General features: G+C 42.9%; 2 protein-coding genes across 2 annotated transcripts; both read right to left on the bottom strand.

Moving 5' to 3' along the window:
- Window positions 1-760: 760 nt before the first annotated feature.
- Window positions 761-2580, bottom strand: bglap (bone gamma-carboxyglutamate (gla) protein). Its single transcript, XM_062531127.1, has 4 exons — window positions 2451-2580; window positions 2209-2256; window positions 1676-1772; window positions 761-1244 (listed from the first exon to the last, which is right to left on the bottom strand). The coding sequence occupies exons 1-4, from the start codon at window positions 2512-2514 to the stop codon at window positions 1142-1144; spliced, it is 312 nt and encodes a 103-aa protein (XP_062387111.1). The 5' UTR covers window positions 2515-2580; the 3' UTR covers window positions 761-1141.
- A 1403-nt stretch (window positions 2581-3983) lies between these two features.
- mgp (matrix Gla protein) lies at window positions 3984-7422 on the bottom strand. The gene is made up of 5 exons (XM_062531998.1): window positions 7283-7422; window positions 5318-5404; window positions 5045-5074; window positions 4797-4911; window positions 3984-4626 (listed from the first exon to the last, which is right to left on the bottom strand). Exons 2-5 carry the CDS (start codon window positions 5382-5384, stop codon window positions 4440-4442), a joined length of 399 nt encoding a protein of 132 aa, XP_062387982.1. The 5' UTR covers window positions 5385-5404; window positions 7283-7422; the 3' UTR covers window positions 3984-4439.
- Between the last annotated feature and the right edge of the window lie 7429 nt (window positions 7423-14851).

Here is a 14851-nt window from a genome sequence, read left to right as displayed (position 1 = left end):
TCTCCACGTTTCACGATTGGCCAAATTCACCCAAACCCAGAGAACGCGCTCTGAGCTGAAAGCCTAGTTGGTGCTTTGGAGTAAACTGTAACCATTTTCGGAGGCTGTTGGCCTGTTGATTTGAATGGTGAATGGTGAACAGGTGGCCTGTTGATATGGTGCATTTAAACGGCCTCAAAAATGGTTCCAGTTAACCCCAAAGTACCGCCTAGTTTGATAAATTCACCCCTGAGTGAGTTTCGTGAAAGCCACTGCTCCCGAACAGGTTTGGTTGGCAGCTTAAGATACCATGGTGATACAGTGACACTAGAAAATATTCACTTTCGTATGACAGCATACCCTAGCTTTGAGCGCAACATACCTCGCTAACTCACTAATCGAGGTTCATAGTAGGCTATAGGCCTACCCCACGGGAGGAATATTGTGGTCGTGGAGATGCGTGGAAACAGTGTACTTTCAGGGAAAAGATAGGATCAGTCAAATGGAATAGGCTAAAATTAAGGAATAAATGAATATCACAAATTAAAAAATTATCGGAAATGTCGTCTATTTTTCTAATACTATTATCTGAAGATGATTACACATTTTGAAAACAAAATACAGACATTTCTGCTTTTATTCTTTTGAATAAAACACCAAGTTGCACCCTTTTCACATTTTCACATTTCATTCCAAAATAGAATAACGAATGAACGAAAAAGTACACGGACCCCTTTTGTTGAAACAAATGGATGATGGAGAAAAAGACAAAAGAGACAAAACAAAATTTCAGTATTTTGTATTTTTATTTATGCTAAACTAATGACTACTCACCCTCTTGATTACTACTTGCTAAATGATGTTAATGCCTGATTCATTGATATTAGAGTTCAACCTTCATAATATCATTTTAATATCACTTAAATTTAACACTCAAAATACATTTACAATTTAGCACTTTAGCTACACAACCTCTACCCCACCCTGACTTCGTTTGCCTAGACTTGCAGATATGTTTTGGAAGTCTTAAATCACTCCTCAGAATGGTCTTGAAGGCTGTAAAAGTGGTGATGTTCTCTAAACTATGCATCCCATCTACATTAACATCTTCGCATGGGCTGGACAGGCTGGCTGGAAGGTGACTGGTCAAGGTGATGATGTTCTAATAGGGGATTGGTCCATAGTAAGCAGTGTAGGCGGCAATAATTCCAGATGTATCCATCATATTCTCGCAGCCGTAGTTGGCCTCGCACACCTCTCTCAGGCTAGGGTGGAGGTAGAGTTGAAAGTGAGAGATGGCAAAAGAAAGAGCACAGCATCAGGAATAGGATCATATGTCAAATGGTTACTAATGGGATTTATTCATTTATTCAATGGGATGTATTGTTTTGCAGAAAGCGTTCCCAGGTCAACAAAAACAATAAATAAGTTATACTCTGACTCATACATTTGATTTAAAAATTCATCAAAATAAAAAAAAAAACGCCGTTAATGAACAATACCGAACGGCAATCTCAAAATCAGACCATTATATGACAGCACAAGAGCAATTACGAAATCAGAGAGAGAGAGAGAGAAGGTGGTGGTGGGGTTAGGAGATTACACACACACACACAGAGAGAGAGAGAGAGAGAGCGCAAGTGGTTTGGGGGGAAGCCTCATGCTGAGTAATAACAGCTCGGGTGCTGGTTCTCACCTCTCCAGCTGAGTCAATGACAGGCTGGCAGGGTCAGTGGTGCCAGCACGCTTCTGCCGCATGAGAGTAGCAGCGTGGTCCTTGTTCACAAACACGCCTGGGAAAAAAGTACACAGGTGCGCGCGCACACACACACACACACACACACACACACACACACACACACAGATAGACACATATAAATATTTGCTCAGATAGATCTTTTCAAATAAGGTAAAGGGCCCCTGAGAAATGTATACATAGACTCAGACATACAGACAAACATGCACAAACTGTGTATAGCAATCTGTAGGCCCTACATAAAAACACATTCATAGACAGACTGAGTTTGGGTTTTTTTTAAGCATAAGGAATGTGGTCTCTTTCTTCATTGGGTGCCAACTCCGTGTTGACAGTTGTGAAACTACTACACCATACTGGTATATGTAAACACATGCATACAAGTTATGCAATGAAAGAAAAATTATTATCCTTTTTGATAATCCCATAGTTTTTCTGCATAAGATGACAGTGAAAGTTTTAATCATATTCACCTTCCTCATTGGGAGAGTCAGACTGACTGACAGTTGAGTCAGAAGCCCCTGTAAAAAAAACATATCAGAAATATTACATAGAGTACAACAGAAACACGAGCTATGTAGTATAGTCTTTACTATTTAGCATTAAGCATACATTACAATGTCTCCTCATATAAGTTTTTATTGCAAATGTTAGCAAGCTGTTGAGATTTATTTCTCACTGCACACAGTATAATGAAAGATATAGTCTCACTTACCGGTACTTGCTGAAAGACAGACATATGCAAGAGCACAGAGGACGAGGATGGCCAAGGTCTTCATTTCTGCTGGTTCTTAAGTTGTTCTCTGGACTGTAGACAATCGAAGAATGACCAGTACTCTCACTTTCTCCCTCACACCTAGGTCCACATATACACACACAGTTTATACTGATGCCCCCCACATTGGTCAGACTGTTTGATTGGTTGAGGTATCATGTAACATTGTACTCCCACAAAAAAAAAAAAAAAACAGGGAAACCCACACAGATGAACTAGTCTTATGGGTGCATGCGCAAAAGGATGTCCGCACACACACACACACACACACACACACACAGCCACAGCAAATTGTTATGTCACATGAATATTTCATATGCAAGTATCCATTCCATCACACATGTCTAGACATTACATTTCTCCCCATCTCTACATTAATTTGCTACTGTGGCAGATAATGGTATACACATTATTTTGAATCCAATATGTGTGTTCAGCAACAGCTCTTTGGATAAGTGCATCGGTGGACAGCTGTCATCAATGGCCTGCACAAATTTTGTGTATCTGATTACAACATTTCACCTCAAGAGGGCAGGATTTCGTAGGCTGCCCACACTCACCCGTTTCAGAACCACAAACTAGGGGTTGGTGGAGTTCGTAGGTACCTAATTGAATGTGAAGGAAAGCCGCTGGCTGTCATTATGTGACGGAGTTTAATTAGAGATTTTTCTCTTTGGAGTGAGCCACAACCATTTCCTATGTTGAGAGACATCAACCCAGCATTTGCAAACATTTTATGAACACTTGTCATTGGCTTTGGGTATTTAAGCATGTGTACACAGTCTCATATAGGCATATTTAGCTCTCTATATAGTCCTTATGCAGCTGTCCATATGTGGTGTATACATTAAAAGCCTTTTTCTGGACTATGTTTGCATGCGTGGTGGTATATAAAAACAAATAGACTTACATTCCACATGCCCACATATCCAGTCAGGCAAATTTTCATGATTTAGCTTTTAACCATCTCACTGCTTGGAATTCTTTGCTGTCATAGGTTTTCTAAGGCCAGACAGATAGACTTCAGACTGTCCACAGATCAGCACCACGTAGGGAGAGATCACCCTTTCGCTCTCTGGCCATATCCACTTTATTTCGGGTGCGACATCGGCCTTTGGCGATGTGCTGTATAATTTTGCCGTCTGGTTCAGTGTTCCCGCCGTGTATGCGTTTCAAAGATTTTTGGAGTTCAGAAAAATATACAGTAGACCATTACACCAGAGTTCTTATTATGCATTTTTTTTCCCACGGACTCAGGCTGCCAATACTTGAGCCAGTGGCTGTCTGGAAGCTGTATTGTGATTTTTCTCCAACACTCATCAAATTCTAAATGTAAATTCATAGCATGCTTCCTGCAGCAGGCCTACACACATACAGAGCATTTTTCCTTTTCATTTAATGAAGGACGTGTTGAAATTATGTGTGTATAACAGCATCATGATTGAAATGAACAAATTGCTTAGGTAAGACAAGTCTCTTTTCAACCATTATTTATTTTGTGACATGGATGAAAGCACAGTCCATAGCCACACTGTGGTTTTGAATAAAAAGTTGTGATGTGCAACAAAAAACAAATGCTCTGGAGCTACAAAGATGTGAAAATTGTAAAAAATAATATACATCAGAAGAAAAGAATATTAATTTCAGTATTGAGAGAGATAAGGGTATTCATCCAATGCGACCGTATTTCTTTTCACCACCTCTTTGAGGTCTCTCTCATACCATGAACCACATAATATAGTCACATCTGTGTGACCACTAGTGGCATTTAATATCAGCATGTGCATTACACGATGGTCTCTAGTCATCTAGGCACCTCACCAATGGAGTTTGTCAAAGCAACTTATTTAGCCCCTTTAGCAAACAGAAAACAGTACCCATCCCGTGTATGATGTGGGATATGTATAGGGTTTCCTAGGCAACAGCAGCTCAGTATCTCCTGCGGTAGTTATTGACAACAGGTGCAGGAGCTGCGGCTGGCCCAGCTGCTGCGGGCTGCCGAGTTCCAAAGTATGTCTGGTAGGCCTGCGGGTAACCATAGCGCATGGCGAGGAGTCGGCACGGGTTGTAGTCCTCGCAGATCTCCGAGCGAATCTCCTGCGGGGACTTCACTCTCCTGTGGTCAAAGACAGACAAGGGAGAATGTAAAAATGATCTTGGTGAATCAGACTCTATGCATAAGGGGCAGTTGTGCTACTATACGTGTGTGTGTGTGTGTGTGAGAGAGAGAGAGAGAGAGCGAGTGTGTGTGTGTGAGAGAGAGAGAGAAAGAGTTTGTTGCTATACCTTCTGTTGTAGTTGTAGTTGTAGTTGTTGCCATTGGCTTGCGGTGGAGGGTTAAAGCCACCTCCTGCTCGGGGTGGGATGAATGAATTGGCCCGGGACGGACTGACAAATAAATCTAAAAAATGCATGAGGGATGACACAAATGCAAATGACATATTTGGTACTCAGTGTGAGGAAACTCAACAAGAACAAGAAATACTGTTCCCACTCATTAACAGTAACATCTGTGTGCTGTGGAGTTCATTCACCTTCAAAAGACTCGTGGCTCTCTTGGGAATCTGTTGGGGGGGGGGGGGGGGGTCAGATGGGGAGAAAGCATGATTGATAATTGAGATTTGATGCAGTGTGATGCCAATCTGTGCATCAGCAAGCAGCTGCTAAAGTTGGCACTTTGTTGAAGAGTTGACACAGGGCTGAAATGTGTGTGTGTTTGTGTATGTGTGTATGTGTGTGTGTCTGTACGTGTGTATGTGTGTGTGTGTGTGTGTGTATGTGTGAGAGAGAGTGGCAACATGACCTACCAGAGTAGCAGAGTCCGAGCGCGAGGATGGCACACAGGGCTGTGCAGTACTGCAGCAGGGAGCTCATGTCTCCAGTCTGTCTGGCCACTGGGAGGAAAACACACATGAATATACATCACATCATAGCACATCACACAACTCCGCTTTCACATACTAGGAAGGGGTGTGGACGACCAAAGGTGGAGTGGGAAAAAAAAAGATTCATGAATGTGACAATATTCACACTTCATACATGACACATAGTAACAAAAAGTGATTCATTCACCACGTGATATGCGTCCATGTTATGCTCACTGTGAGGCACATCTACACATTTCCGTAGTATTCTGAGTGGCTTTATGTAATGTGACTGGCTATTACCTGTGTATTTCAAGCTGCAGAGTTTTTACAAAATGTGTGTTTTTCCTCAATTTGGAAGGCAGCTGTGAATCTTGCCGTTTCTGGGGTTTGTGGTTTAGCTGCTGAGTTTGCCAATACCAGCTGAGAACCTGAAGAATGTTTAGCCGTGGGCCAGAAATAATAGGAATGAAGCCATTTTCCCAATCATAAGTGGCATCTTTGGTCAGGTGCTTGCACCACGAGAGGATATATGAGGTTTTGGAGTTATTTTACAATATTTACTGAACAGCGCTGTATTCCAAATGCTAACAAATTATAGCTGTGGGCAGTATACAATGGATCATTGTTCACTGCAATATGGAGAATACAGAAAAAGCACAGATAAGCAAGTCCTGAAACTCAGTCGTCAAAGACAGAGGGAGAAATAGTGTAGCCATGGACAACACAGCTAAAGGGAGAGAGAGAGAGAGAGAGGCCCTCCGTTAAATATATTCTTTGAAAAGGAGTCCACACTTCTTGATTCTTTCCCTTTCTTAAGCTTTGTTTTCTCATGGTCATCGCAGACAGGCTTCTAAGCATGACAAGCATAACAAAATAGAACAAAAACAAAACAAAAGAAAGAACCGAGGAGTGTGCAGACTCTGTTTTTTGAGAATATTTTGACCCATTTTTGTCCTGCACACATGTGCATAATGACCTCTTCTGACTGGCCAAATGAAATATAGACAATGGAAAGGCAACAAACACACACGCACGTGCGCACACACACACACACACACACACACACACACACACGCACACATGCAAACAAGCACAGAGTGAATACACAACCAAGTGTCATTTACCTGTCTAAACACCCCATAACTCCCTTCCCCAGCCAAGTCCCAAGTGCCCTCTCCCTTCCGTCGGTTTGCCTGTTTTGGGGGCTTCTGTGGGTATGTGTCTCTATATGGGGCCTCTTGTATGCTCATGATGGTCACTAGGACACAAGTCTACTCATATCAACCCAAAACTCTATGAGTTTTCCACTCTGACGTGTAAAGGTGGAGAGAGGGGAGAGGTTGTTTCTTTTAGTGGGGAAAGGGAAGCGTGGTGCTGACACCATCGTCTGCCGCCCTCTTTTACACACGTCTGGCACCAGGGAGCCACACAGCAGGTACCCAGGGACTGCCAACAGTCAGCAGTCACATGCCCCATGTGCCCACCTCACTGGAAATAATCATGCCCCGTCTACCGAGCTGCTATAACATGGCTGAAAACAGTCCAGCATCCCGCAGTGGCGAAGAGTGTTATTCAGAGTAGCTATTCAGTCTTACTTAACTAAAACATTTAACCCTGAAAACGGAAGCATATTGAATATTGCACAAGTCAATCAATAATAATAATAGTAAAAAAGCAAATCATAATGCTAGTCTATGTGAAAAGCATTTAAGTACAGTGTAATGTAACACTGCTCAAAATCATTACTTTCCTCCTGTTGCCTGGATAAGTATAATGTACTGCAGTCTGATGAATATGGATTGAAGCATATTTAGACTAGAATGTGTTCCCTGAAAAGCTCATTCAATTGCCCGTGTCCAGTTTCTGTTCCATAAATGTATTATTATTATTATGGGATGCACTTACCTTGAGATGAGAGTTGCAGGGAAGTCGAAGCTGGACAATTTCTCTGATCTGGTTTGTCAGGTCTGTCCCTCCCTCTCTCTCTCGATTACAGGGAATATTTCTTAATACGGTGTGGCTTGGCTCTTATAAACGCTGCTTTACCCCCACCCCTCTGACCCTGTTCTCTCTTGCCCCTCTTCCTCTCTCCTCCCTCCCTCTATCACCCCCCCTCCCCACCCCATCCCAACCCAACCCCGCTCCACCTACTCACTCAATCAGACCAAACCATTAGCTCTCTCTCTCTCTCTGTCTCTCTCTCTCTCTCTGATTCCTCTTTAAAACACTCTTCCCTGAGAACAAAAAAAAAAAACCCAAAGAAATAATAGTTAAATAAGATGGAAAGGTGGAGGGCACGAGGGTGGAAAAAACAGGGCACATCAAAAAGAGATGAATGATAAACAAGCCTAGAGGCCTTGTTTGTCTCACCCCCACCCGGCTGCTCCTCCAGCATGTCCTCGATGGGAGAATGTTCTCAAAGAGAGACCAAAGGAGAGAGAGAGGGGGGTGGCACAAGACAATGAACCCACAGTTCCTGAGTACCAGACTGCCCGTATCTGTCCAAGTCTGCCCAGCGTTGCAGCACCTCGCTGCCGGCCCGACGGCCTGCCCGCCCGCCGGCCCTCTCTAAATGCCTCACCTGTCTGTCCCCGTTTCATTCGGCCTAACTTTGGGCGCCCTAAAATTGGACGACTCTGGGCAAGGCGCTCAGCAAAGGGCTTTGGTAAACATACCAAATTAGTGGAGATTACAGGGGACAGACCAGAGGCACACACACACACACACACACACACACACACACACACAGATAAACACCAGGGCTCAGGAGTACTCAGGGAGACATGAGGTTGGATGGTTTGGGCTGCGGTGGTGGTGGTGGTGGTGAGTTCTGGTGGTACTGTCAGTCAGGGCAGAAGGGGAGACGGAGTGTCAAACTGAGGTCGAAGGGTGTTTTTTTTTTATGCAGTGCTGACCTGGTACCTGCTGTGGATTCTCTAATAGAGGTATGAAATGTTCTCAGGCAAAAAACAAGCATCAACAGGAAGGAGAGAGAGAGGGAGAGAGATAGAAAGAAAGAAAAAAATGAGGAAGAACAGAATATAGTTAGAGATACAGGCGAGAATCTGGAATGCCCAGAGAGAAAAGGTATCTGTGTGTGTTTATGGTATTTTTAATGCGCTGCTGTTTATGTTGACTTAAGAGCCTTGGCAGAGTTTCAGATGATTTTTGCGCCCAAGCACAAATTTTTTGATTGAAGCATTTTTACCCTCAGACAGACAGCAGGCAAAAACACATACAAGGGAACTGAAATTGCAGAAGGAAGGAGAGACTGAGAATGAGACCATAAAGAGTAAATACGACCATCAAGAGTGAAGGATGAATGAAATCATGGAAATATTGACAAGAATGATGCCCCTCCCTCTCTACACCTCTCTCTTTCCCTCTCTCAGTCTCTATGTGTATCCTCTCTCTCTGTCTCTATGTGTGTATCCTCTCTCTCTGTCTCTATGCACCCTCTCTCTCTCTCTCTTTCTCTCTTTCCCTCTCTCTGTCTCTATGTGTATCCTCTCTCTCTGTCTCTATGCACCCTCTCTCTCTCTCTCTCTCTCTCTCTCTCTCTCTCTGTCTCTGTGACCAGTTTGAACAGTTTGCATAAATGTGAGTTTACTTCCAAGAATGGGAAAAGGAGAGAGAATCCTTTCCTATTCTTGGAAGTATCTCAAATTTATGCAAACTGTTCAAAGTACACTTGTGTTTACTGTTGATACTCCCAAACTCCCCTCTTCCTGTGCTAACTCCTTCTCCCTCATCTTAGTTCCATGTTATGCAATTTGCTCCTGTCTGCCAGTTACCGCACCTCTCTCCCACTTCTACAAATATTTAAAAATTAAGAGGGAAAATTTTTAACCGCATTGCGAAAGGCAGGAGTGTATTTTGACAAAGTAGTCGGTGCCAGACATGAAGAACAGGAATGAAAAACAAGATGTAAGAAAGTCCTGGCCAGGTAGTGACTAAGAGAAACACCTTGTGTGTTTGGCTTTTTAGGGACCAAAACAGAGGAGCAGAGGACTCTCTGAGTCACAGGAAGACACAAAGGAAAAGAGGAATGGAGAGAGCACGGAGGTAGCGGGCGGAGATGTCTCATAACCTCCCCCCCCCCCCCCCACACACTTTCACCCATCACTGCCTACTCTGCCCACACATCCATAACTTTGCTCATCATCACCCCTCACTTTTTCCAACCCTGTTCTGGTAGACATCATGTTTTTGTCCTGTGCCCTGCCTTACGTATTCACACACATCTCTCAAAATACTCGTGTGGATGTCGTACGTACATACCTAAAATAAGGCCAGTGTGTTTCAGAGGGACTTTGTCTTCTCTTTCTTCTTTCTCCACCTCTCTTCTGGTGTTATTGCTCCTCTCCTTCCACCTATCTTTTCTTTCCACTTCTCTTGTGTTGTCCTATCTTCTCAGGATGTCTTCTATGATATGGTCTCAGACAGATGCCATTCTGATGGTACTACGGGCACTCTCCATTCACTTCTGCTCTTTAAATGGGCGAGAACCCTCCAGAAGCACTGAGCCCCAAAATAAGCCCGTTTGCCAGCGCCCAAAACTCAATTCACTGCTTCCTTGGCTTTGGCAAGGCGTAATGTTTTTCACCGAATTTTCATTGTACTTTTATGATTGTGCTTTTTGATTGTGTGATACCACAAGCCTTTCATTAGACACAGCTTTTTTTTATTGCATTTTGCCTTCCTACGGTGGCTAAAGTAAGCTTCCATGCAGGCAGGAGAACACCCAGCAGTGGACACCATTAAGGGGTGAGTCAGCGAGCGGCCTCCGCTAATGCCACATGCAGGGGACATCTATCCTGAGTCAAGGGGACATTTTTACAAACAAGCACAACCAGGCAGACATTACCCATGATCCTCCTTTGTGAGAGCCAGTGACGCTTTTGGTTGTGGGCAAGTCCCTTTGTGATGGAAGCTCTGACCATCACACCATATATTTAGGGTTTGCTGGCCCAGGCATCCATTTATATCAGACTGCAGAATTCAACCCATATTGTTCACCCTGCCAGAAGAGCTATTTTCTGTGGAGACAGATGTTTCTATGGAGACTATAAGAAAGGTGCAAAGCTGTTTTTCTGTTTGCAGACTAAGGAAGGCGATAGACCTTCACACAAGGCATCCATGCACAGCAAGTTCCTTTTGAAAAGTAGCACTTAACTTTGCCTTTTACCACACTGTGATTAGTCTGCATTAGTGCTTTTTTATATTGGTTCTGATGCACAGCTGTTGCTAGAAAACCATGAAACAGGCACGAAAGCAAGAACGCTCTGGTGAGATTGCATAACCGATCCTTGCCCCCACCCCTCCTTGTTCTTTGATTTACTGTAAGGTCATTTGAGTCCATCGCCCCTGATCACAAATTCTTCTGTGCCGTGACACAGGCCCGGCGTGTTGTGTCACGTTCGGAAGGGCTGTTCTTTGTTGGATTTCTCCTCCAGACATGAAGTTTTCCATCGAACAAACAGAAAAACACACACATCCAGCCAGATGCTGATCTGTTCTCCTGTTCTTGATCTCCCTCTGTAAACAGGAATTGTATTAGACTATCAAAATGAGTGTTTGTGAGTGTGCATTTTAAGACAACATAACTGAGATATACACACGAATCTCAAATTAAACAGAGAAGGATTATGTGGGTTTTATTTTGCATGACCTTATGAAAACACAAGATTCTCTCTTTAGTTTATTTCTGTGTGTGCGTGTGTATGCGTGTGTTTGTGTGTGTGTGTGTGTGTGTGTGTGTGTAGGCGTGTGCACCCACACAAGTATTTGTGTGTGTATGGAGATGGAGATTATCGTTTCGTCTGCATTCCTCAGATTTGTGAGTCTTGTTTCATGTCTGGGTGCTGTCGCCAGCTCTCCAACTGAAGTCATCCCTTTCCCATGATGCACCGGGGCTTCTCTACACCTGTTTGGTGCCAATGCTAACAAACTGGACCAAGAACTGCCAACAACTCTTCTCGCTGGTCAGCAGTTCGATATACACACACATGCACTATCCACAAACAGACTCACACGGTCTGAATGTCACATGCATGTGTGCACTTGGGCTCATACACTGTTTCACACATATGCACTGTGCACAAGAACACACACACTTACACATACACATACGCATGCACATACATACGTACACGTACACACACACACACACACACACACACACAAATGACTTCAAGACACGCACAGGAACTAATTGTCATATGTCCTATTTCTTGATGAGTGCTTTTTAAGAGTCGTGATGTTTTTTTCCACAACAGAGCCTTGTATTCCATTTTAACTGCAATCAAAGAGACCAAGCCAGCCCTATAGAAATCTCTAAGCGTTTCCCCCTCAAAGCCAATTCCGCATTGTGATTGTTAAGGAGTGCCACAAACACACAGTCTAACTGCAACAGTATGTTCATCTATAAATAAGCCACTCTTTTTCTTTCTCATTCTTTTTTTTGTTGTTGTCTCCCCAGTCGCCGTGCCCGAAAGGCCTCTTTTCTCACTCTCTCTGTTTTGAGGTATGCTTCATTTTGGCTCCGGGATCCTACTAATTATGCTTCGCCAGCTTTGGCGTCTCACCTCACTCTTTTTAGGAAACTAAGTGCACACTTCATTGCATGCATCTCCCTTAACTTATGTCTCCATTTGCATCCTTTCCTCTTTCTGTCTGTCTCTATAGGAACAAAGCACGCATGGGAACCTTTTATGTGTGTGTGTGTGTGTGTGTGTGTGTGTGCGTGTGTCTATTTTGTTATTATGATGGGGCCTGACATCAGAGTGTGGGCGTATTGTTTTGTTTCCTTATGCGGTTTCTTAATTTTTTACTCTTTAAATTATATTTTGTCCAACTCGGATTACCTTCAAAACAGCATTTGATTAAGCGTATACAGGCATTAATGCAGAACAGATTTGTCCCTCCCTATTGCCTGCAGTAATGAGGGTAGTTCTCTCTTCATTCTCTTTGCCTTTTGTCATTTGTTATGAACTGCATGATTACACGGCAGATTTATTGTCATTACATTTTAAAATCAAAATGCCATTTAAAATGTCCAAGCAGTAATTGTAGAATTGTAGAAAACTTACCGTAAATGAATAAAGTGGTGGCAGTTGGTGACCTTTTTCTTTTTTTAAATTTTTTTTTTTAGGTAAAGCAACCCCCTGGACCCGGCCCCCAAAATGGACACTGTGGCATTAATCACTTTGGAACCTACAGTACACAAGAGATCACCACCACAATGATGGTAAGTTTCAGTTATATCACTTATGCCCCCTAAAGGTAAAATTGTAATGCCATATGGAGCAGAATTCTCTGCTATATTCTAAGAATGCCAAATTCCACAACATCTTTCTCTTGACACCTTCTCTTGACATTCCAAGAGACTGCTTATGCCCCGGAAATGCAGTCTCTAAGCAATGGCAAATTCTCAAATATATATATATAGATGATCTGCATCCAACTCACTCTAGGAACATGAGTATCCATATATTATGGACAGTTGTGCTTTGCAAGAAATTATGGTGATCTCAAATTGTTGGTTTCAAATTGTTCTGAATTGTTTTTGACAATTCCAAAAAAATCCAAAAAACAACATTAAATGGGAGGCCAAGATGTTATCATAATGGGCGGACACATCAGTAAAGTTTCTGTAGTTGTCATTATTTGCACTTTCATCGTACCCACTGAGAACAACTTGCTGGTGAACCAAAAGTGTAGTTGTATCAATCAACCTGCTTCTCATAGATTCACAGCTCTTCCTTACACTGTCAGTGTGTTGTGTTAGCTCTAATCAATTAACGTTGGAGCATCAATTTTCACCCTCCCCAAGACACTTAATGGAGAATTGCGGCATTTTTTTTTTACATAGATCTCTGTTTCTCAAGGTCACCAAGAGCTGATTAATGAAGCCGTTGATGGGCTGTGTTGTGCCAAACATATGCAAGTGAAGAATGTGTGAGATTGTACAATCACTGCTTAACGGATGGTACTTATTTGTCATAAGAGTCCATTAAAGAACTCCAGGTGTTTTCCATGGGGCCTGTTGTTCAAGGTCACCGATGTTGGTGGGTGAAAAAATCGGTGCCATGTAGCTCGGGTTATCCTGCTAGCAGCTAGTGCAGGTAGGTGGCTACAAAACTATGCTGAGGGGACAGACTTTAGACTGTGTTTGTGCCTCTTAATAGACTCAAAATGCCATTACAAGTGCTGTGCAACATGAATAGGATCCTTACAAGCAGGGGTCGAAATGAACTTTTTGGCCTAGTAGCCAAAGCGGCTGGTACAGTAGATGGGGGAAAAAAATACCGGCCAGACATATTTTTTTACTGAACCAAAACTAAACAATGCTTTTCATAACTATTTTGAAAGTAGGCTATTATAAAGCTTTTCAGAATGCTGAAGAAGTTTACAAGATCAGCTGCAAGCTCCATTCAAATGAACGGGCCTTCCCAACGTTCAAAGGTCCAATAATTTTTTAGTCTATAATTAGTGTTGAAGCGGAGTGAACTAACTGCATTGCTCTTCGTCAGTAATCAAGCATCTTTGCTATAATGACCACTGCACAAATATAATGATAGTGGCAACAGGTTTTGAGTTATACAGTATGAATAATGTCTTTACAGTATATAATTCGGTGAGCAGTTTGTTTGCTAACATTGAAAGTATGTGAAAGTAAGCAAGTAATAGGCTATCTTTCTATACAGCATCTGAACCTTTCAAGTTCTATTAGTGATCTATTTGCTTTCTCAGCAGATGCATGAAAGGGTAATCAAATAACTTGGGAGCTGGGCTTCGGCAGAATCACTGGACCAATCACATCGTGTATAGAGTCGGTGGGCGGGCTTAACATAATGGTGACTGACATGCGACCAGAAGTTGCGACGGTTACGCAACCTGCTACTTGAAAACAAGAAGATGATTAATTTAGCTTTGTCCTATTGCGTGGAGAGGGAAATTGAAAGACAACTGTTTATCCAACCCCTCCGATTGAGCCCTGCCTACAGTGAGTTACAGTTAATGTTTGCTGGAACCAATCACAAATTGACTTACATTATCTATCAGGTGCGCCCAGATTGTTGGTCTGATTGGTTGAAGGACTATCCAAGTGTAACGGTGCTGCTGATTCGCGGGTTCGAGTCTGGGCGTATGTAGGGCTGAACCGCGGTGGTTCAACACAACACAGGTTACACAAGCATACAGAGTCATTTGCCCATTGATTATGCCTCTTGTGCAGTAGAAATACAGCGCAGACTCCCCAGACCAATGTTCAATCTCAAGAAGATTGAGCTTAGTCTGGAGATAGCCAGGCTACTACAGCCTAATAAAATGCGTTGTCCACCGGTTGTTATCGGAAAATGAATCCTGACCATGTCAACATTGGGTGAACAGAACACCGCTGCAAAGCGGAGTTGATGTGTCAAGCCCATTTAACGTGACGGACTGAAGTAGCCTATTCTTGCCGTTGATGCA

This window comes from Sardina pilchardus, chromosome 3 (genome assembly GCF_963854185.1).
Source record: "Sardina pilchardus chromosome 3, fSarPil1.1, whole genome shotgun sequence".
Taxonomy (NCBI): Eukaryota; Metazoa; Chordata; class Actinopteri; order Clupeiformes; family Clupeidae; genus Sardina; species Sardina pilchardus.
The sequence above is the reverse complement of the archived record's forward strand: the minus strand, read 5'-3'. Positions and strand labels throughout refer to the sequence as shown.